The following is a 22,933-nucleotide window of genomic DNA, read 5'->3' on the forward strand; positions in this document are numbered from 1 at the left end:
AAAAAAAAAAAAAAAAAGAAAAGAGAAAGAAAAAAAGGAGGAACGGTTAACCGGCGATTACGAAGGGGATGAAAACCGCTTTTATAATTAGGTATTGAAGACACTCCCCTTTGCGCGGTCAGCAAGGACGCGTAAAAACCGAAGAAAAAGCGATCTCGAAGGAATTTGAAATCTAACCCAGTGATATAGGCTACCACGGTCAGATTGTCCACCGATTCGACGGCACCGATGAAATGTAATTTAAATGAACGATCCGAGGAATCGTCGAATCCGAATGTCACGGGCGACGATCGGCCAAATCCGTGACGAGTTAACGAGAATTCGATCTCTCGTCACAGATGAAAATAGGAAAAGCCCGAAACCTCGTAAATCTTGCCCCGCATTCTTTTATTATTGAATTCGTGAAACTTGCCCTCCCTCTCCCCCCTTATTCCTCGTCGATTGAATCTCGAAATTCGAGAGGCCTGGCTGCAGCGTGGCTCGCGCAATTCTCGTTCTGACCATCGACGTCAGTCGCGAGAGTCCCACGCAGAATTCAATAAATCGAGCGTCTTTCTTCTTGTCCGTTTCAAAATCACTTTGCTTTTGCTTTCTCTCTATTGAATGCCACGGAAACGCACGCGCGTTTGCGAAAAACTTAATTCGTTCCTTCCCTTTCTTTTTCTCTTTTTTTTTTTTTTTTTTCTAAAGATCGAGGAACGAGGAATGTTTGTCTAGGAAAATTACGATAATACGTACGGCTGAGTGGTTTTTTTCTCCGAGAGAATAGGAAATTTATGGTGGTCGCGGTACGTGAGCTCGATCTTGGCGAAAGATTAAAGACAATTCGCGCCTCGAGCGACGCTTTTCTTATTTCGCTCCGGAGAGAGAAAAAAAAAGAAAAAAAGAAAACGCGGTAATTTGTCGTCCGATCCGAGATTTATTGTCGCGTGACGTGTGTACATTGTGTGTCGAGCCGGCCGGGGGGGGGGAAAAAAAACTCAGCCAGACGCGAGGCTTCTTTTATTGTAGCGGAGTTAAACGCGTCGCAGCTTCCTTCCTGACGCTCGAAATACTCCCGAGCGCTCTGTGTGTTTTCCTTTCATAAATTCGAGTCGACTCGGAGGTGAGTTCAACGGGCGCTCTATTAAATCAAGACCTCGATTAATCTCGTTAATCGAAATTTTTCTTCAATTTCTCGATTCCGACGATTGGAAATCAAGATTCCCGCGAATAAATAAGTTTGCTTATTACTGGAGCAAAGGGCAAAGAGACAAATTTCACGGTGATTCGATGTGCAAAAGTGGATTGCTAGAGTTCGACGAGAGTGTGTATCCCGATCGAGATCCAATCGATGTTTCTGTTATCAATCGCATCAATTACTGCCGTCAATTACTCAGCTGTTGATATTGTCGGCAATATATCTCGCAAAGAGAGAGAGAGAGAGAGAGAGAGAGAGAGAGAGAGGAAGCGCGACGGTGTCGAGCGGACTATCAAGGCGTTCAATCGATGCTCGTGGAGTTGCGGAATAGACACGATTACCATGAACAGCGCGAGAACACGTTCCCGGTTGGCTTTTGAACCGCCGATAAACTTTGCGGGCTGATATGCCCGCGGGACGTGTCTCCGAGTTTACAACCGCGGGATCCTGCGAATACCTGCCACCTCGTGATCGTTAACGGACACGTGTACATTCCGCTCGAGTTTACCTTGGTTCCTCCTCCGTAAACTATCCTCCCGTCCGCGTTGTCTTTTTCTCGTTAAACTCCGGCAATAGGTACGCACTAGCCTGTACGCGATAGGTACACGGCTAGTGAAGAAAGTTATCGAGAAATTCCTGCTCTGGCAAGATCGAATCTGTCTTTGTCCGCTTGGAAAACAAGAAACCTCCTTGGTTTCCTTTTTCATCCAGTTTTATCCAGGTCTGTTCTATTGTTTGTCCTCCGTCCCGGTGAACTATCCGCACCGTAACGCGCGTCGTGCCACCTGTGGCTACCCTACGATTCGTCGCCCATCGGGAACCGTTAAACTCATCCGTTTTCATTTACCACCTTCTGTCTCGCGTGTTTGCACGCCGTTTTTTGCCAATCAAGAAACGTAAACCTCTCGAATCTACAGTACCATCCCCTCCTCTTCCCACTATTTTTCGTTTCACGGCAAGTTGCTGTGCAAATTCCACCGCGCGAAGAAGCAATTAGTCGGCGTCCCCGACGGGGGTTTGTTTGTCCTAAATGTTTGCAGACGAGACAGAGCAGCGGGACGGTGGGGAACGGCGAGGGACAAGAAGGAACGACGAGCAGCTGTTCCCAGAGGACTTCGACGGCCACGATAACGATGACGATGACGACCACACCGACAACGCCGACGTCGACGTCGACGATGACAGTCACGTCAATGGCGATGCCATTCGTGCCCGTGGAATCTGAAGCATCGATATCGTCCAGCGCGACAGATCAACGGCAACAGCGTCGTTGGCAATGGCAACAAGCCCCGCAGCCCTGTGCGGCGACCACTTGCCCGATCACGGCCACGTCGTCCTCCACGTATTTGTCGGCCACGCCGTCCTCCGAGGCCAGCAAGCTGTCGACCAACGTCCTCTTTTCCTTGCCCGCGTCGCCAAAGAGATCAGCCCCAGAATCGTCCAGTAAAACGCCAACCATATCGAAATCACAGATGAAAGGTGAGTTCTTTTGCCAATTATCGAACCATCGTCCATCCATGTAATTTCGATATTTTTGGAAAGGGTAAAACAGAGCCGACGCAAATTTTTGCTCCGACTGTGAATTTGTCACTCTTATCGATGATTAATCGGATTGTGAAAATCTTTGATCTGTCGTATTATCTCTGCGTTCAAAGATATATTATGTCGTATTTTTGTACTTGGAAGATCCAAAGTCGATAATTTTATGTTTTCGTATTAGATTTTTGATTAAGAAGTAATCAGGAAGACTAATCGTAGAAACCTCTCACTTGCAACTGAATCTAGTACAAATTTAATGGACAGAAGATGTAAAGATTTTGGATTTATTTTATGACCTGTCCAAAAAAAAAAAAAAGATAATGCCGTGAAGCAGAACTCGACGAATTATGTTGCAGCTTGGTTTAACGTATTCGAAACGAACGCAACAGTGATTTTTTTATTTCGAGCATAAAATACGATACTGTGAAATCTTTAACCACGTTCATACTATAATTCAGAAGGGGTTGTTACGATGCAACGAATTGTGCCTATGGGATATTGTCCGCCCGGTCACTTTGAGAATATTTAGTCGGGCGTGAAATAAACGTAAATAAATCGTGACCCAGGAATAACTTTTAAATCGTGTAATTTATTATTTTAATAAGCGAGCCTGAAGGCACCCGGTTGAAATTCAAGAGGATATAAAATGGCTCCCCGTTTAAAAAGCATCCGCGTGTTTCCAATCGTTTTGCAATTGCAGTTAATCAAAGAAAATTTCCATTCTATCGCACGCGTAGCGTTAATTTTGTTACGCATGGGGGCACAGAGCTCGAGTTCGTGCGGAAATTTATTTCCTTTGTTTATAAACAAAGTGTCAAATGTTATCACAGCCTTTACTCCCGTTGCATATTGATAGTCAATTATTGTCAATTTCAGCAATATTAATTATGACGTTTCGCGCGACTTCTACAATTATTTCGATATTTATCTCCGACGAGAAACAAAATAATTTAATTCTCAGCGCCAGACAGCGAATCTTCGTGTAAATTTTATATTTTTACGAACATGATTAAATTATTCCCGGCATTAAACATCGCAACGGATGCGCCACTTATTTCTGCACCGTTAAATTTCTCACAAAACGCAACAGATATTCGCTGTCCAGTTGTTCATATCTCAACGAACCATCGAACGAAAGAAATTTCAAAAATTGTTGTTGTCGCAGTCGTGCCTTTCCACGCAAATTGGAGGCAGTCGGGCCATTTTATGTTTTCATTTATGGCATCGTGTCCGATCAACTAGTTCGTTAGTACCGTTGAAGCTCGTGGATGTGAGCAGCGCATTCGGTAGTTTCTTTCGTCGTTGGTACACGCTGACAACCGGATTGTCGAAAGGACAACCAGTGGAAAGGCTAAATTTTCTGAATATCAGTTGAACGCCGCTGCAATTGCTTTTTTTGACGTTTACGTCACGCGCAATCAGAAGGGTACCCCAGTGACGTCTGTTCGTTTACAATTGGAGCTGCTGCCACGGTTTTCGACGTTTTTGTTTTTGACAGAAATATTAGCCGCTGTGCTTAAACGCGCACTCTTTTTCAGTGCCGCGGTCTCTGTGTAAAGACCTTTAATTAAAAAAGATTTGAGTGTACGTACATGTACGCACGCAGGCTACCAAGCCGGCCTATTGATTATCCATTGGATATGCCGAGAAATATGCTTTGAACAAAATATGATACATTCGGGGATGCACGTTTATGAAGTATCGGAGTGATTTTGAAGTTTTTTTAATAATACGTGTCTCTTTTCTGGTCCTACTTTTGTAATTAGTGAAAATTCAGAAACTTGTAATAATCTCCCGAGACTCAGAGCTGAGCAAAAATGTATTATTACTTAATTATAGATTCAACTATACATCTATAACGCAACGTAATTTTGATATTTTGGAAGTCACGAGATACGAGAAGATTGAGACGAAAATATATTGCATTTTTCCTGAAACATCGTTTTAGACAACGTCTCTCTATTTATTCTCGACCCAAGAATCTACGAATTTAAAAACGCCAGCGTACGATTCAATTACCGAAGAACTTCTCCCCCGGAAAGAAAGCTATTAAAATTAACGGTCCGTCGCCGAATGTGAAACGCCTTTTCCCTCCCAACTGCAGACAAGTCCTTTCACGGGGGACAAGGTTAAAAAAATTAGTTGACGATTCGTGAAATGGCGAGGTAGCGCGTCGTCGGATGCAAAAAGGACGTGGCAAACGGAATTCGAATCAAAGGAATCTCGTCTACGTAGTTTGTCGAGGAGACGGGACGCTGAGTTATGCCGGTACTTTTTCTGTGAAGTGTCACGCTTGCAAGTCATTGCTGACTTGAGCTCCGTCGCGACCAACTTCCGTTTCGCCCGAATGTTTCAAAGAGATTCTTCATATCGGAGCACTTCATACGTTTCACTCAATTTCGAGGTAAAAAAAGAAAGAAAGAAAAAAAAAAAGAAACAGCCTGGCTGTTCGTTCACTCGGTCAGATCAGATTACCTTCCCCGGTAAGACATCGCTGACTAATGTAGTTTTCACGAAAATCGGAGCCGTGCTGGCGCCGGCGAGCACGGCTCCGATCTACATCGAGAGGAATTACTCGCTCGTTACTTCTTTCTCGGAGACGAACGACGAAAGTTTACTCGTAGTTCGAGAGTGCCATCGAAACGGGAAGATTGCCGCAGCACGTGGAAACTAATGGTTTAATCCTTGACTTAACTGCGTCGTTATTTATATCGGCCATTCGACGAATCTTCTCAAAGGCAACCTCGAAAAGAGAGAGCCCGTCGCGTAAAATATATCCCAATTCACGGAGAGCCATGCCTTGCTTACTTCATCTCTTGCTCTTTACGTGCTTTTTAGTAACTACTTAAATAAACCTTATCTATTTGCTGCTTTAATATTGCATGATCCTGACGTTCTACCCGCTTCTCCGGATATTACGAATATAACGGATATTACATAATGGATTTCGATAGATTAGATTCGATGTTAAACTGTACACAGTTTTTAAACATTTGCTTTTAATATAATCGATATGATTTTACCATCCTTTCGATAATTAATATTTATTAAAGACTTTATTAAAGACCTTATTAAAGAATTTATTCAAAATTCAAGACCTTTGAAAGGATATTTGCGAAATGGTAAAGAGAAAACTTCTCTATCCCGAAATATTTTCTTTCTTTGCTTGTCCTATCTTTCTTTTTCCAATCGGCGAATTTTAAAATCTGCATCAAGCCATGAAAGTGAACACTAGAACTACCAAAATGGTAAAAATGACCAATTCATAATTTTTTGTCAGGTATTTCATGGACCTAATAAAATATATTTCTAAGAATTCAAATAATTTTTCGTAAATAAGTACAAATAATACAAAAAGTTTGTCTATTTTGTTTCATTTCAATGTCTCTGATGGAAAATTTCACGCTTTAATCGTCGGTAGTTCTACTTACAGTAGAAAGATTCAGGTATGGTGTCGACACGGTAAGTCAAAGGGATGCCATCGAATTTGTCGTTCGCACGAAATGGAGCGAAAGAAACCTCACGGGGAAAAAAAAAGAAAAAAATCAGGAAACCACAATTCCGTAACCGGGTTAAGCAGAGTCTATTTGTCGACGTCCCTCTCCGCGCGGTTTTTCTTCGCCGTTACCCATTAGCGCAAAATCGTGGACCGTTCCCTCACCCTTTCTCTTCTCTCTGTCTGTCGCTCGAGTTCGAGCACAATAGCGCGTGGATACGCCGCTGGAGAATGTGCTTATAGGAAAACCATAGCCGCCGGTACGTACAAAATCAATGGGCCGTGAAACGAGGCTATTAAACGGTCGAGTCAAGCACCGATGATCCAAGTCCAACCGAGCTTGTCCCTTCTCGTCGTGCTCGCCGCGGACATCAAACATCGCGGACTGTTATCGACCGAACCGTTTAATCAGCTCCAACGACCGGTCCTTCTAATTCTTTCTCTCTCTCTCTCTCTCTCGCGCGCGCACGTGTACGCACACACATACACGCGCAAAAAGAAAGAAAGAAAGAAAGAAAGAAAGAAAGAAAGAAAAGAAAGGAAGAAATGCACGATCGACGGTTCCATTTTACGATTCCCTCAGGCTCTCGTCTTTGTTACAGTGCCTTGAAGCTCGCCGCTTACCTCGATCGCTTCTCATTGCTTCTGTCATGTCGGTCGGAATTTTAAAAATATGGCGCGTCAAGTCCGGAGGTAATTAAAGTTCGGACTTCGACGCATTAAGGCCGGAAGTGGGCCACCGCTTTGTGCCTCTATGCGGGCACGTTCTCACGAACGTGGCTCGCCACTTCGTCGTCTTCGCGGTCTGAATTTCCCTTTGTACGATACGCCGCTGCCACCGCTGCGTTTATTGTTCCCAGAGAAAAGGATACAGTCTCCGGGAGGCAGTGCATTTCGTTAATTGCGTCGAACTTCCCCGTTGCAGAGTTCAGGGAGGCGTTCAGGCTGTTCGACAAGGACGGGGACGGAAGCATCACGAAGGAGGAGCTCGGCAGGGTGATGCGTTCGCTGGGACAGTTCGCCAGGGCCGAAGAGCTGCACACGATGCTGCAGGAGATTGACATCGACGGTAAGCCAAAGTCCAAAATCCAAAAACATTACCGTTCCATCTGTAAAGGACTCGAGTCCGACCTCCAATCCAAGAAACAGCGTGCTTTTCTATTTTTCCGAGTTGGCGGAACAAGGCAGAGTGTAGTAAATTCGGCGTGCGTGGTAAAAGTGTCCCGAGAACCACGGTCGAACGTGGCGTTAATCGGAAACTTCGCATTAATATTCAACGATATTGCGAAAACGAAACTGGGTGGCGATCGGTTTGAGTCTCGAGCGCGAGCGCGAGCGCTCGTTTGTTAAAATTCGTAACGACGTTTCCGACCAGGTAACTAAGTTCATAGACTAGCAACGCCAGTTCTCGCGCTCAACTTTTGCACGTAAATCGTTTCGCTGTCATTGCCAGCGTGGTGGCTACAATTTTACGAGCCACGATTTAAACACCGATAATTGAACAGACTCGTTCAGTAGATGGTGATAACCTTCGCACGGCAGGTAAATCCAAGCGGCAAGCTTACCATTTCGTTCGCGTAACCACGTTGGCCCAGTTACAACCTTTCTCTCCGACGGCATCCCCTTAATTGCGGGTAATTTTCGAAAAGTGTTCTTACCCCTCCTCCCCGGTCTGACAATGGGCAGGAGGTAGAGCCTCTTTATTAAACTGAATTCGTTTCTCGAAAACCCTCTCCCATCCTTCGCACGCTTTTACCTCTTTTCGTTCGTCCGTATCGACGCTCGTTCGTCGCTCGTTTTTCGCGCGCTGTGCTCGAGATTCTTGGTCATACTTGGCTCGTTCCCATTGTTCTAATGTCTAATCGCGAGATACCGTTGGTGCACGGTATTGCGACCGAAATCTTCACGGCCTCTTCGTTACTGTCCTGGCTCTTTTCGAAAGGGCGGGAGGTGGAAGGATGCTTCGAACGGATAAAGTCACTCGAGTTTTCGATGGAAATTGAATGGTCGTCGTCCTCGTGATTTGTTTCGTCGGGGGAAGTGAAAATTTGAAGAAATGGATGTAAACGTTTAGGTTTCGAGGAGTCGCCGTACTTTTTCGCAACGGTGGGCAGGAAACACGCAAGGGTATCGGGACCTGTTGCTGATTCCTCTTCCTCGGCGAATGGGACAATCTCATTTGTCGCAATTCGAAGCGGCAAACATCGCCGATTCCTTGCTTCAAGTTCGAAAATATTGAAATCAGAGTGATCGGCCAACCCGTGGAAATCATGTAGATTCACAGCGTGGCGTGTGAATCATTTAAAAATTCAATTTCCTCCTTGCATTATCTTTCGTTTCGATTTATTTCGTCGATGATTCCTGCAGTGTTGGAGAGTCCAGCGTTGAAAAAATCCCGAACGAATTTCCAGGCGAACGATTTTCCGAGAAAATTTACAATTTAAAAATACTTTATCGTGCTTGTTCTTTGTCTCGCGAAATTGCTTGTAATCGTTTAAGCAAACGACATTAGTCCATTCGTTGAAATCCGAAAAAAATCGTCGTCGTCAATCCCGCGTTTCAACTGTGTTTTTATGGCGCGTAAAATTTTCTCTCTCTCTGTTATCGCAGCCGTACGCAGCTAGCTGCACGTCGACGAACAGGTTGTTCGTGAAAGGCTTGATCACGCTGACAGAATTTTTATGAATTTGACGAAGTTTGTTATTGGAAAATAACGACACGCGTAAACGGCTAAATTACCGTAATTTAACGGCCTTATGAATATCGAGTCTCGTTGTTTGACTGCTCGACAGATTTCATAATCCAAATCACACGCACACCTTATTTCCCCGGTACGGAACGTATTAGCTTCTGTTTGATCGCAGACGGCACAAGCTCAATCGGAGCTTTACCACTTCAGCCTCTATTTACAGTTTCGTTTACTTGTTTGCCAATGCGATTTGATACGCTGCGATTTTTTAACAGCTTCGATCGTGGCTCGTGTTTGCAGCTCGCATCAATTTAGCCGCCGCGCATCCTCCGAGCAGGATGCACCCCCCCTTCCCGAGAACTAATTGGATCGCGTACGCCGTTTCGTGTTTCTACCGCTGCTCTCATCGCGTTTAACGGACGTTCCCCATTAATATTCCCCGGCGATGTTCCTTCTAATCGATCGGCTCGTGGAATTTCTCCGCGCGAGGACGAGAGCGAAGTAACTCCTCCGTTTGCGGACGTCACTCTCGTCGATTCGACGCCTTCGTTCGCCCGGCTTTTCGCGCGTTAGACCCGGCATCGCCTGCGCCGCTTCGAATTTCGATACTGAAACCACGTAGCCTACCGGTGCTACGAGTAATTACAAGTAGCTACGGCACTGCCGGGCGACACGCGAAACGAGACCAGTGCGCGCGTCTACGTAATCGGGGGCTGGCTTCATCGTGGATGCATCTCGTCTCGTTGAATACGTTTGCCCGTACGTGTGCATCGCATACCATCGAATAAAAAACTAGGCACAGGGGTGGGGAAAAAAGAGACAGGACGGAGGGGGAGGAAAAAATTCCTATGCGCACGGACACATCGACAGACGGGGACAAAACGGGAAGAAAAGCCAGAGGTGGAAAAAAAAAAAAAAAATATCGCGAGATATATCATGGAATCGTTCCGATGCGACATCCATCGCGTCATTTGAATGCACCCACTCCTCTATGAACAGGGGGAGAATCGCTCGTCCTGACTTACAGACTCGGGCCAACTAGACCCATTCGTATGGATGGCTTACGCCACGTCGAACGTCAATCGAAGTCCCCCCCTCGTCACGTTATGGATATTTCGCGTCGCGTGCGCGCAACTCCCGGTTAAGTTAGCTGTTGCACAAACAGACGTTGATTCCGACGTTGACTGAACAACATTCACGATTCAATCGATATCCTCTCACGATGCACAGCTTAATGGATTAATAATTTTCCCGCCGAGAGAAATCCTATTAATGCGGAAGATGTACGCGATTCACGGCTGTCTGACCGCGTCAGATCAGACAATTTCGTCGCTTTCGTTGCTTCCCGTTGCGTTAAGTTTCCGCGTCCTTGATAATTCAAAGCGGAAAGTTTTACATCTCTGTCCTTTTGTTCTTGACGAACTAAAAATTTAACGAACCCGCGCTGAAAGTTTCTCTGAATTTTTCCCCTAATTGAGCCGATCAGTTTCGTGACAGATCGAGTGTCGCTCAAACCAGGCAGCGATCAAACAAGTTGCTGTTGCCCGTGACTCGAAGACTCGCATTGGTCGACCGTTATTCATCGGCGGAACAATTTTGGGGCGAGGAAAGTTGGTGTAACGGGGGCGCAAATTGATTTTCGCGACCTCGCGCCGGTGTGTTGTTGGTTATCGCGCGAACCGTCGTGTTCCAGACTTTCGCTGGATTTGGCGAATGTGAGAAATTGGACCGAGCCTCGGCGGCCACCGCCATAAATCGCCAGTTAAGGAACCGAGTACTTGGTCCCAGAGATTGAAAACAAACGCCCCGAGTACAGATTTCTAGTTTACCTTTTAAACTCGAGTTTACCAGTTTGCCTCGCTGGTATTCGCCAAAGTTCCGCCGCGATGCAGCGTCCAGATTTATCAACATGTTTATGTGTTACCTGTATTATAACTGTTAAGTCCCGCGAAAAGTTTTCAGCCCCGTTGCGCGTTGTTCGTGCGGAAATTCCGCTACCGTCGAGAAACGTAATTTCGTACGTTGAAAAATTGAAAACTGGTCGGAGCTTAGCAATTGCGACGCGGAAGCGCACGTATGCAGAACGATTGAAAGTTCGTCGAAGTTAATTCCGGAGGAAATACTTCAGGCCGCGATCGACTCGTCCCGACGAGGTGTTTGCGTTTCAAATTAAAATCCGCTGTGGACGCCGTGTTCGCGGAACAAGACCTTCGCAGTAACTTCGACGTTTGTGCACATTTTTACAAAAATTGCAATTTGATCGTACGCAATCAGTAACGAGGCGGCGAGCAGCCCTCTCGCGCGCGAAATTAATTTGATTGGCCAAAGCGTTCTCCTTGCGTGAAAATTCTTGAAAATTTCGAACGTGTATAATTGACAGCGGATTTCATTGGAAACGATCGGTGTCCCGGAATTTTCTGCACCGATTTATTACATCGCTGACCTTGTTCGCGCATTTGAATATCGGTGGAAACACGAGTTGTTTCAATAATACGCGAAGTGCCTGTCAGGGAGCGAGTTGCAATTAAAAATGATTCGTTCGATGAGCTTCTCGATCGATGAATTGCGCCACCGATATAAACGTGCAACCTTTCCAATCCAGCGTTAATTTTTTCCTCCGCGATGTTTAAATTTATTTACGCGACTAACGTGCTGCCGATATTCGAAACTCGATTCGATTAAAAAAAAAAAAAAAAAAAAAAAAAAAAAAAAAAGGAAAAAAAAAAAAAAAAAGAAAGAAGAAAAATGGGAAAAATAAATAAATAGAGGAGAGAAAAGATTGAAACATTATATTAAATCGGGAACATGCACCGCGATATTAAAGCGATGCAGTTTCAATTTCATTGATACGAGTCGCATTTCAAACGGAGTCGTAGATAGCGATCCGTGATTCTGTTTTACAAAACGATCGAGTTGGTGAAAACCGCCGAAATTCCAATTGGTACAGACGGGACAGAGCGATTCTGTACGATCGAGCAGACAATGTTGCCTTGTGCGACAATCTCCTGTATATATTTGACTTCAAACGGGTACTCGTAATGTGTTTCCAGCGCGGAGCCGTATTAGATTCCATGATCTTTCCCTGTTCATCTTCGACGGGGGGAAAGTTTGTAAGTCACATCGTTCAAAATATCGATACGACGCGACGATCACTACTACTTATCTAGGGGAAAGTAGAGTAAAATCTAGTATATAATATATTTAGTTTCGTAACAAGAAATCGAAAAACAAAGAAAAAAAAAAATTCGCACAAGGTTACGTCTCTTGATTGTACTTTATGCAGTAAGAAAATGATCAAACTCTTTGAAAAAAATTGTTTCGCTGATGGAAAGATAAAATTGCCTGGAAATATACAAATACAGTTGTGAAATTTTTATTTTTGTTAGTTAAAAACTAGACAATTATTTTTAACAAGAATTTTAACAATAATATAAAGTCTATCTTATAAAAAATTATGTTTCAATTATTAGTTTAGGAACTTTTACCGTGTTTATGAAAAACTTGAGTTATTTTAATATATAAATCTTAATTAATTAATTAATCGAACAAAAATCGGAAGTAAAATACATTTTTGCCGCCCTCTTCAACACTTGTACATATCACATCTGTAACACATAACGCATTGTATCCGGTTTTGTCCCCAAATGCATTAATTCACTAAATATCGAATATTTATACTTCAGTCATGAGATAGAAGAATGAAAAAAGCATGAAAATAGTATGCAAGGACTATAGAATACAAATATTACTTATCTGAAAGAATTCCTGAATGTGAAAACAATAGCTTCACTCACAAAACATTGAAACTCTTCAAGCCGAAATTTTTAACACTGTCTGCGCGGAACACTACGACTGTTGTTTGCTCTAAAATTTGTTTCACATAATATCCATCCGAGTATCATGCCACAGTTCGATTACATATCGAAGCTCTTATTTTAGACAACGGTGTATCCATTTCACCCTACGTTACAATTGCTATTCGCCTTTTGTAAACAAGAAATAAAATATGTTTTATATCGTTGTCAAGGGATGAAGAGGATGCTTTGAAATATCTGATTATCCCAGCCGTGGGATATTTATAGGGACATTCTCCACGGTTTGCGGTCAAAACGAATTGGATGACCGCGGAAGACCGCGCAATAAAAGTCATCTCTTTTATCCGTCCATTCTTCTTTACGCGTCCCACTTGCGGCCGACGGAGGGACGGACACGTTACAACAAATTGCGACTTATTTAGTCTCCGATCTATGTATTTCTTTTTCATTTGCCTGCACGCGTTATTCCATCCCCCTGCTGAACGTGCGGCGAATTGAAATTCACCGTTTCTGCATCTGCGCTGCTGTCGCAAGCTCTGTCAAACGTTCTATCGTTTTTTTTTTTCCTCTTTCGCCTACACCCTGCGATACATTTATTCACGCGCAATTATTCATAGTTTACGCATTGCGGAAAATCCGTGGACAGAAAGAGAAAGAGAGAGAGAGAGAGAGAGAGAGAGAGAGAAAACGGGATCGAGAGCTCTTCTGTTCGTCACTTCAGCGCAAACAAATGAAAATAATTCTTGCTCCCGACGGTATCGCGCGATTTAAAGAGAGATATCGTTCTGAAAGGGATTCTGAAGTTTCAGTTGACAAACAGTCAACGCGGTTTCTTTTTTTCTTTTTTTTTTTCCTTTGCAACGCGGCGGCAATTACGTGGCCCAGTTTACACTCCTCCAGGCGGATAAAAATCACCGAGCGTCTCCACCTGCTAATTTTCCACGAAAAATGTTCGTGTTTGTGTTCGTTCCTGGCCGCGTTCTTTGTCGATGAAGTTGCCAAGTTGCCGACGGTTTCCGCCGCTCGAGGATGCGTCGAGAGATTCCAAAGTGACGGCGTGGTTACTCTCTGGTTGCTCCGACCGCGCATACTTGAAATTTACCGTCCAGAGTCTGGAAACGTAAACCGAGAGTACTTGGCGCGAGACAGTGTCCGTGACAGTGTACGTGCTTCTTTACGTTTACGTTTCACCGTATGTGCGCGTGTAGGTAGCCAGAGTAGCGAAACAAACGGAGCGCCAAAGCGAGCGGTTACACGAGTGCAAAGGGTACACGAGGCTTTCGCGCTACGAGACTATTAGCGTATCTTGACGGGCTGCATCGCGCGCGTTTGCTCCTGTCGCGTCGTTTCACGCGAGAGGGAAAGAGAGAGAGAGAGAGAGAGAGAGAGCTCGCGTTAATTCGTTCTAACAATATACTAATTAAAACTCGAATGTCCGCGTTCGAATAACACGTCTACCAGCGTACGTTCTATCTCGCCAGAACTATCTCTCGCACACGTCGAGAGAGATCGTCGCCTCCCCGTCAAGTTACACGATCAAACGTCGTCGGAACATTTTCAGCATAATTGGAACGTATTTCTCTTCCTCTTCGCTGGTCATCATGAGCGCGTTTCATTGTTCTCCACTTTTGTTCCCGACATTGGCGCACCGTTAGATGTGTCGATAGATTTTTTTCGTTCAATTGGAACAGATCGTCCGGCAAGTGATAAGCGTTCGAAAAGCGTTTCGAGTTGGCGGGAACAAAAGATCCCATTCGATTTCCATTCGAATCTCCGACCGACAAACCAATTTGTCGGCGGCGAAGGGGGGGAAAAAAAAAGAACGAAGGACAAGCGCGTTCGGGTAATTCTTCACGCCCGAGCGTTTAATCGCTCGAACGAACGAACGAACGAACGTTGCTTATCTCTGTGCACGTACGCGATTACACACGCGAGGTGCGCGCAAGTTCACGTCACGAGGCGTGAGGCCAAGGATGTCGAGTCGCGCGATTACGAACGCTTTACGTGGCTTTCGAGAGGCGCTTCGAGATCCGCGGGATTTTCGAAGTGTAATCGCGTCTAAGTCGCGACGCGCTCGCCAGAAATAATATTTCCGACTTTCTGGAAACGTCCGACGGCGAAAAATCCAGCCACGTCAAAGAGCATCGCCGAGAGATCGGAGGACGCGCGACAGGCTCCCCCCTCGTCCCTCCCGTCGAAAAAGACACGTACGAATTTTATAGATTTCGTTTCGCCGTTTATCTCTCAGCTGCCCCTCGCTAGATAGCGTTGCGCCCATATTTTACTCGGCGTCCTTTAAAAATTGATACGCGCGTGAAGTTCAAGGCGATTATCGCGCGTTCGAAAAGTTGTTTCAAATGCAGCTAAACCGCTTGGATAACCGTGGCCGACTGCGAGTCTAATAATTAATTTCCAGAATTCAGTCTCCAATTATTTATGTGCGTGATTAAATGTAAGGAACATAATTTATTTAATAATGGCAAAATGGCATACAAATTTGTAAAGAATATATAATTATATACTCGTACAATTTGGAAAGTTCATTCAAAAGCGCTGCAGCTCGTCCGACTCGTTTAATAACTCGCATAAAATCCAATTGCCTCTGTCTTTATTTCCGAGTGTCATTTAGTCTTCAGGGAGCACCCTTCTTTCTTCTAGGGATTTCGCAGTTGCTAGAAGGTCTGAGGATGAGATTTGTGTCCGTTTTGTGTTTTTTTATTTTAATATGAATATCTTTACAAATTAATTTACAACTAATCGGCAGTCCCTCCTTTCCACGACTCTACCAATCCCTGTTTTTCTCGTTTTTCAAAAAGAAAAACATTCCAACGCCGAGTTTTTCCCCATCACATTCATACTTTCCTTCTTTTGTTTTCTTTTCACTCGGCAAACACTACCGAAAACATTTGATTTTCGATGCATCTGTTTCCTTTCAAAGCTATTTTCTAGACTTGGGCTATCCTTGCAATTAAACGCACTACATGCTACATTTACATTGGAATATTTATCGCGTACCACTCTGATGGAAATATCGTATCACCAAAAAAAAAAAAAAAAAAAAAAAAATCTTATCGCGAACGAAGGATGATCAGTTTGAGAGCGCAAGAAAATTCTCGGTCAATCTTTCATTCGAAACGCGAGACCATAGCAAACTATCGTGCAATCTGCACGCAATAATCATTTGTTTGCTCGAGAGTGATTGCCATGAAGGATTTTCTCCCGCGGGGACGCGGTTATTTATTCAAAGACGGGGGACGCGATCGAAACACGGATTGTTTGCGATGGTTTCTCGTCGCAGTGAATCGTCATATTGTCGTAAATCCTCGACGGATCCTCGTGTATTTTCATCTTATCGCTTTCCCGAACTCTCGCGGGAGCGATCATCGATAGACTCCTCCCCGCTGATTCTTTAACCACTCTCTCTTTGATTTCGCGATTCTGCTTAGCTGTTCCAACATTTCACGCGTTGTTGCACGCCGATCGCGACGAAATGCGCAGGGGGATAGAAAAGAAAAGGGAAAACGGAAGAAAGAAGAGAAACGCAAATAATAGAAAACGCGATTTTCACGGCGAAAATATGCTGGAAAGCAGCTTTCGTCTGAGAACGTGCAGCTTACATCCGAGTCGCGAAGTTGCTTAATCCCCCCGATGTCGCGGCTTACGTCCCCTCGTCTCGCGACGTTTCTTCCTTCTACGGCCGCGGCGCAAGTTACTTCCCCGAGCGTCAAGTTCCGCTCGGTGAAGCGTTTCCGCGCCGGGGATCGTAAAGGGCGGGAACTGCGAGGATTCTCCTCCCTTTCGCGCGCGTGAAGGATTTCATGGGGAGAGAGAGAGAGAATTCCGAGCGCAGCGTGCTTTTCGGATTGAAAAAGTGAAAAATATAAAAATATGCAGCGACGGAAAAGGGGGAGGGGGAGAGGGACAAGGGAAAACTCGGGTAGAATGGCGTTCGGAAATCAAATGGCACTCGTCTTGCTCGGCGATGTCGGAGAAAAAAAAAAGAAAAATCCTCCTAAAAAAAAAAAAAAGAAAAAAAAAAGGAATAATAGAACGATGTTGGTGTATGTGATACGTTTTGTTTTTTGTTTCTGCCGTTTCAGGAGATGGAAATGTCAGTTTCGAAGAGTTCGTGGAAATCGTGAGCAACATAGGTGCAAGCCAAACCGCGCCCACCGATCAGGATCAGGAAGAGCAGGAGCTGAGGGATGCGTTTCGGGTACGTTTCGCCTTTTATCTTCTCCCCTTTGTTCCTTGAACCGCCTCGAGTTTCAACGCCGGGAATTACCAGCACGGAAAACGCGGATGGTACACGATTTCGCCGAACGACCTCGTTCGTTTAACTATTTAATTAACAATCGTACGTGATACATGTATATCCGCCGCATTCTCCGTCCGGGTAATTTGCCACGCGTTGTTTCAAAGCGTTTTGACAGCGTGAATTTTCGCGGGGTTGCGGGACGATGATGATGGAACTCGATGACCCGCGTGTTTATGGCAACGCGTGGCAAAGGAATGGATTTATTAGCGACGATAGACGCACCTTGCGGGTAATTATTGGTACTGCAGTGAAAATTACCGTTAAATATATCTCATGTGATCGTCGTGATTGCTTCCTATGAAAATCTGAATCTCGACGAGTTCAGAAAGTCGAAAGATTTCGAGGATCTGGAAATTGTGTGTCAATGTTCGTGTATGATTGAACGACCAACAGTTCGAATGTTGGAAAATTTTCACGTAAGTAAAGTCTTGCACGTTTGAACGTATGAAATATGTAGTATCAAGCGGAACAATTAAAATTTGTTAAATTTCGCGGCGTTGGATCACGTACGGGGACGAGTAACGGAATCGACCTACGTGTGAATTACTTGACCAACTCAGCGACAAGTTTCGTGCTCGCCCACGTCGAAATTTTGGACGCACGTTCGCTCGAAAATACAAAATATGTATGTATGAAGCGGCGACGATGACGGTAACCTGGTGTTTCTATATATACTTGTGTATATAACTTAATGCCTGTACGTGAGAAGTAGCAACCCGTTAGGAAAAACAAATCTTTGTGAGAACGGAGCCAGTACGCCATGCGAAGAATGCTTTACGTGCGGGGTCGTGCTTCACGCGAAACTCGCGTTTGTTGTTTCTCCGTAAAATGACGTCAATGTGGTCTACTCCGAGAAGAGTAGAACCATAAATCTGGTTAATTTCGTCAAGTTACGAGCTCCTATCTTTCACCGGAGAATCGACGACGAAAAAAAAAAAAGAGAATCTGCGTTTCCTGCTTCTGGACCCGTCGAACCGAATTCACGCGACATCGAGAGAGGAACGTTAGAAAAAAAAAAAGAGAAAAGGCGGCGACGATTGAAACGGTTAAGTCGATCGCGACGTCGAGGACGCGGCTCATTGTCTCCCGCGGAGCGGCGACGCTGTTTGCGTTCAAGCGTATCGTAGCCACGCTTGAATACAAACGTTAATAACAATCGTCAGATAACGAGTAACGAACGACAGATTTCGTCCCATGGTACAAAGCTTTTGCTTTTGCGCAGCGTCTGGCGGAAGCGTTCTACAAAGAAACCACGTCCGTGGCCGTTCCCTTCGCGACCATTCCTGGCCAATTCCAATTAATTCTCGCACGCTCGCCACAAATTTGTCCCGCGCGAACGTGCAGCCGGCTGTACCTTTTGTGTGTATCTGTCGAATCATACCGCGCGTAGGCGGCAGTCATTTTCGGAGTGGCTGATGAGGACCGTTCCGATGCCTCGAATGATTCAGCTCGAAGCCAGAGTAATCTCGTCGAATCGGCTGATACTCCGAATTTCCCGCGAGCTGACCGTCCCAGTGAGTTATTAGAGACTCGTTCCCATTAACCACCGGGGGACGAGTCTAAGAATCTATCGATCGGCTGGCGAATTGAATTATCGAACCATCGAGGCGATCGACTGACAAATGAAACGAGCTGATTTTATTCCGCACCGGCGAGATTTCAAAGGATCGACGAACGGGACCTTTCTTTCGCTAGGGGGCCACGTTCGAGGAAACGAATGCCTTTGGCACTCGCGATGCTTCTCGCGAAACGTGCAACACTTGTCACCACGTGCGTTTTACATCCTTTGAAAGAAGTTGGCGACGTGTTGGCGATTTCAAACTTGTATGCAACGATGCTCGTTAAGTGGGAGCCTTTTATCCGACGGGAGAAACTACGTTCGTCGAAGTCCCCCGCGCCGCTTTATTACCCTGAAACGCTCGTCCCTTTCTTCTCTCGTTCCGCCTCGTCTCGCCGTTTTCTTTCTCCTTTCTCTTTTCTTTTCTTCCATCTTTACTGCAGATTCTTTCCTCGCGCGGCTGAATAAACGCGGTGGATCGTGATCCCGAGTTAAACGAGGAGAACGCGATTGGATATCGTCGTTCGTGGCCGTGGCTTTTAACGAAACGTCTGCGAATTACGGAAGAATGCCAAAGGCAGAGAAAAGGAAATGAAAATATGAGAAATGACGTGATTCTCATCCAGAGAGAGAGAGAGAGAGAGAGAGAGGAAAGGAAAAAAAGAAGGAAATCACAACTTTTCACCGGCGTTCCACGACGAGTTTCTGGTTACTTAATGCTCCCTCATTTTTTGAACTTAGCAAACGTTCGCAATCTCTCCTTCTCACTCTCTCTCTCTTTCTTTCTCTCTTTCTCTCTTTCTCTCTCTGTCTCTCTTTTTCTCGGTCTGTCGGTGGTATAGAAACGGACAGCCTCTATTCTTCTCCACGTCCAGGTTTTAATCGAGCGAATTCGCATTCGCCGGGCTGGAATCGGGCGAATGCATCGAGACGGCGTTAATAACAGAACGAAGACCCGATCGTCGTCCATTTCAAAGTTCTAATTGATAAATTGAAGTCTTCGAAGTGGAGTTCGCCTCGGGGGCTATTGTGCTACAGGAGGAACGGGCTTCAAAGCGTCCGGCTGCGCGGGTAATTTAAAATTCCTTTCGAATTTAAGTTTTCCCATTTGTGCCGCGGCAGCCCGATGAACTGTATTCCCTTCTTCAGCAGCGAGAGACTCTTCCTCCTGTTGTTGATTTCGTAACGGGACGCCCGTCCTTTTCTCGTGCCAGGCGAGACCGTGCGCACGGTACGAACCGCCATCCGGCGAGGTGGAATTTCTTACAGCTGGAACTATCTATCTCTCCCTGCTCACTTCGTGCGCAAGCTTCGTAATAATTTTCGGAGGGACAAGGAAGAATGCCTGGCGAGCTGGCTGGAGTTCAAAAGCGGTCAGGATCAAAGGGGATACCAGCACGGTTTAGAAAGTTCTTAGTTTGGAACGCGCGGCTCGGGGGCGACTCGAATTCGAAACGGGCGACACTCGTTGCAAGATTCAAGCCTGAATCCTTTCGGATCATCGTCGCTCTATCCTCCCGCGGGAGAAGTTGGCCGCGCATCGACCGAATAAAGAACGGTGGGAAGAAAAGGTAGAAGAAAGTTGCGGGTTTGCGCTTGTCCTCGGGCGTGACGTAATCAAAGTCAGATCGAACCGACGCGATGGGATTACGCCACGGGGCCCTTGAAAATCCCCCCGTTTAACGTTTCACATCGTGCACCCGAACGCCGTCCGTTGTTCCTCGATCTTGATGAAGAAAGCGTGTTCTACATTCGAATAGTTCCTTCCGAAAGGAATTTCCAGCATGGTATTTCATTTCCGGGATGCATGTCGGGGAATTTACGAGGGAATCGTTTCTTTACTCCTGATCTTACTGTGGTTCACGAAGGTATTTATGACGGCGCACATATCATGAAAAATATTTATACGCGTGCTATGTATCGCGTGGATCGTGCTCTCGAAAATAATATTTCGAGGTACGAGACACGATTGCCACGATTATATTCGTAGAGACGGACGCGAATCGAAAAGTGTACGTAAAAGTTGGAAAGTATTAAATAATAAATATAAAATACAAAACTTACGTAACATTTAGTAAGAAATTAGTATACAATATAAACGTTCGATACTTACTAAAGTGTCGTCGAATATTGAACCTTGTTAATATTATAATCACCGATAATAATAACGCTACGATAATGTCACGTCATTCTCAGCGTTCGCAACAAACGCTTTTGCTACGTGGCGTCATGTAATTTTCATCGGTTTTTTGGTGAAATTTACTTCATTTTTAAAATTGCTCTAAACGCCATATTACAGTGAAATTAACATATTATAAATATGTTATAATTAACATATTATAAAAATTTTATATATCGCGGAATATTTACAAGACACCACGAATGTTTGAATATTATGCGAGGTGTTTTCTTTTTAGAATTTGTTCTCTTCTTATTTGTCCGATTGTGAAATCTGTTTGTAACTGTTGTAATTCTTCGATAGATTACGAAGCTCTGAACGTAGCTCAAAGCTACGTGTCTCATCTCATAAGCCAATTTATCCATCATAACCGAATATGTTAAAGTTTATGCTGTTTGAGACTTCTGTGTACTTTGTACTGTGAAGTGTTGTTGTGAATCTTCAAGAGTGGTGCAACAAGTCTTTGCATACTTACTTTACAGTTTGCAAAACTTCATCCTATCTACTTGTTAGCAATTTGTTGTACAAACGTTGCATCTCAATGGACCAGTTTTCACGTGTCTTTTCACTTTTTGATATCACAGTTCGTTTGAGTCCACCGAGAGACAAACTACAATATTACTGCAGTTCACACAGTGAAAGTTTACCCAATCGTTCCACAATCATATTTCGTTGATACTGCAAGAGTCCACGTTTAGACAAGTGGTTTCAATCGACTTAATACTCTCGAAATTCGGAAGACAATTCAATATTACTTTCGCTCGAGTGTATAAAAATTCTTTTGAAAAACTTTACTTAAACCTTACAAATTTTTGTTTAAAACTCTACTTGAAGCTTAGAAATTTTTATTTTGCTTAAAATCTCTCTCTCTCTCTCTCGTGAACGCAGCGAATAAAATCAACAGACGATACAAGTGATGAATTGATAACTTTGCGCACCTTGATTTTCAAATGATTTTCAACTGGTCTCGGTACATTTCGCATTAAAACAGGAAGACTTTTGACGTCGCGAGAGTTAATCGAGCAACAACGAAAGTAAACGGAGTCTCGACGTTTGCGAGTCCATTTCAGCCAGAACGACTAGATAACAATGATCGAAATGCGACGTACAAATTTTCTTATCCAGTCGTCGTTTTCATTTCTCGGCCGTGGTGCCGGGACCGAGAGAGGGAGGAATCTCGTTCTCGGGTAAAATCTGCCGGATCCGAGGTACGAGATTTCACGAGTTTTCCAGTTGCGCGCTTAATGCCCTCTCCGAGCTTATCTTGAGCGACAATGAGCCAGAATGCCACGCGGGTGTAACGACCTACTTCCATCTGCGTGCAAACGTGAAAATTCAACGAGCATTCAAGCGGCAAACTACCGCCTCTTCCTGACTTCAAAATCTGCCGGAATCGAACGACGATTAAGCACCGGCGTGAAAAGACAACCTTTTTTTTTTCTTTTCTCTTTTTTTGGCTTGAATGGAAGTTTTCTGCTGACCGAGGTGTAACAGGTTTGTCAGTTCTCGACCGAGGGAAATTGATAAAGTCGACGACGAGGAGGAGGAGGAGGAGGAAGAGGATGAGGAGGAACTCCCGTCACCTTTGGAAAGCGAAACGCACGGAGGATGGCGCTAATGGAACCGCCCTCGATCGATTTCCGTATTAAGATTCGCTTTCAATATCGGGGCCACAAATAAACCCTGCGACGGTCGTCTCGATGAATAATTAAAGTATCGAACGATTCCCTCCGACTGAAGAACTAAACATTCGAGAAATGGAAGGCAGTTGCGCGATTTGTTTCTCTTTCGCCGCGAGGAACGGTATATAATCGAAGAGAACGCAGCTGAAGAAACGAAAACAAAAGGAAAAAGAAAAGGAAAAAAAAAAGAAAGAAAAAGGAAGAAAAAGGAAAAGAAGCGTCCAGCTACTCCAGTTACTAGGAATCTTTCGTCCAACGCGGTCGGCTAAAAGGTAGCTTTCAAGCTTCGAAAAAGTACTGCAACGAAACAGCCGCAGACAGCCGCTGGTCTTTCGACAAAGGGAAACGTCCATTAAGTTCCCCTTTGGCGTAATACGATTCAATTTCGCAGCTATTCTTTCCCCGTTCGGATCTCTCGTACAGCTTGAATCCGTCGCGGTTTCAATCCATCCGTGTTGAATTCATCTCATCAACTAA

At 44.7% G+C, this 22,933-nt stretch overlaps 1 protein-coding gene across 3 annotated transcripts in view; it reads left to right on the forward strand.

The window, feature by feature from the left end:
- The window catches only part of LOC122537103 (calmodulin-like), a 78,610-nt gene that overhangs the window by 33,323 nt on the left and 22,354 nt on the right, over positions 1-22,933 (forward strand). For 2 of the 3 annotated variants that reach the window (XM_043670054.1, XM_043670052.1), the window contains exons 2-4: positions 2,221-2,659; positions 7,141-7,284; positions 16,820-16,935. In XM_043670054.1, the coding sequence (XP_043525989.1) occupies positions 2,314-2,659; positions 7,141-7,284; positions 16,820-16,935 (606 nt within the window). In that variant the 5' untranslated portion in view covers positions 2,221-2,313. Of the gene's footprint in view, positions 1-995; positions 1,106-2,220; positions 2,660-7,140; positions 7,285-16,819; positions 16,936-22,933 lie in introns of those variants that run through there. The other variant, XM_043670053.1, reaches the window with a different exon arrangement.

This window comes from Frieseomelitta varia, unplaced genomic scaffold (assembly GCF_011392965.1).
Source record: "Frieseomelitta varia isolate USP_RPSP 00005682 unplaced genomic scaffold, Fvar_1.2 scaffold_886, whole genome shotgun sequence".
Classification (NCBI taxonomy): Eukaryota; Metazoa; Arthropoda; class Insecta; order Hymenoptera; family Apidae; genus Frieseomelitta; species Frieseomelitta varia.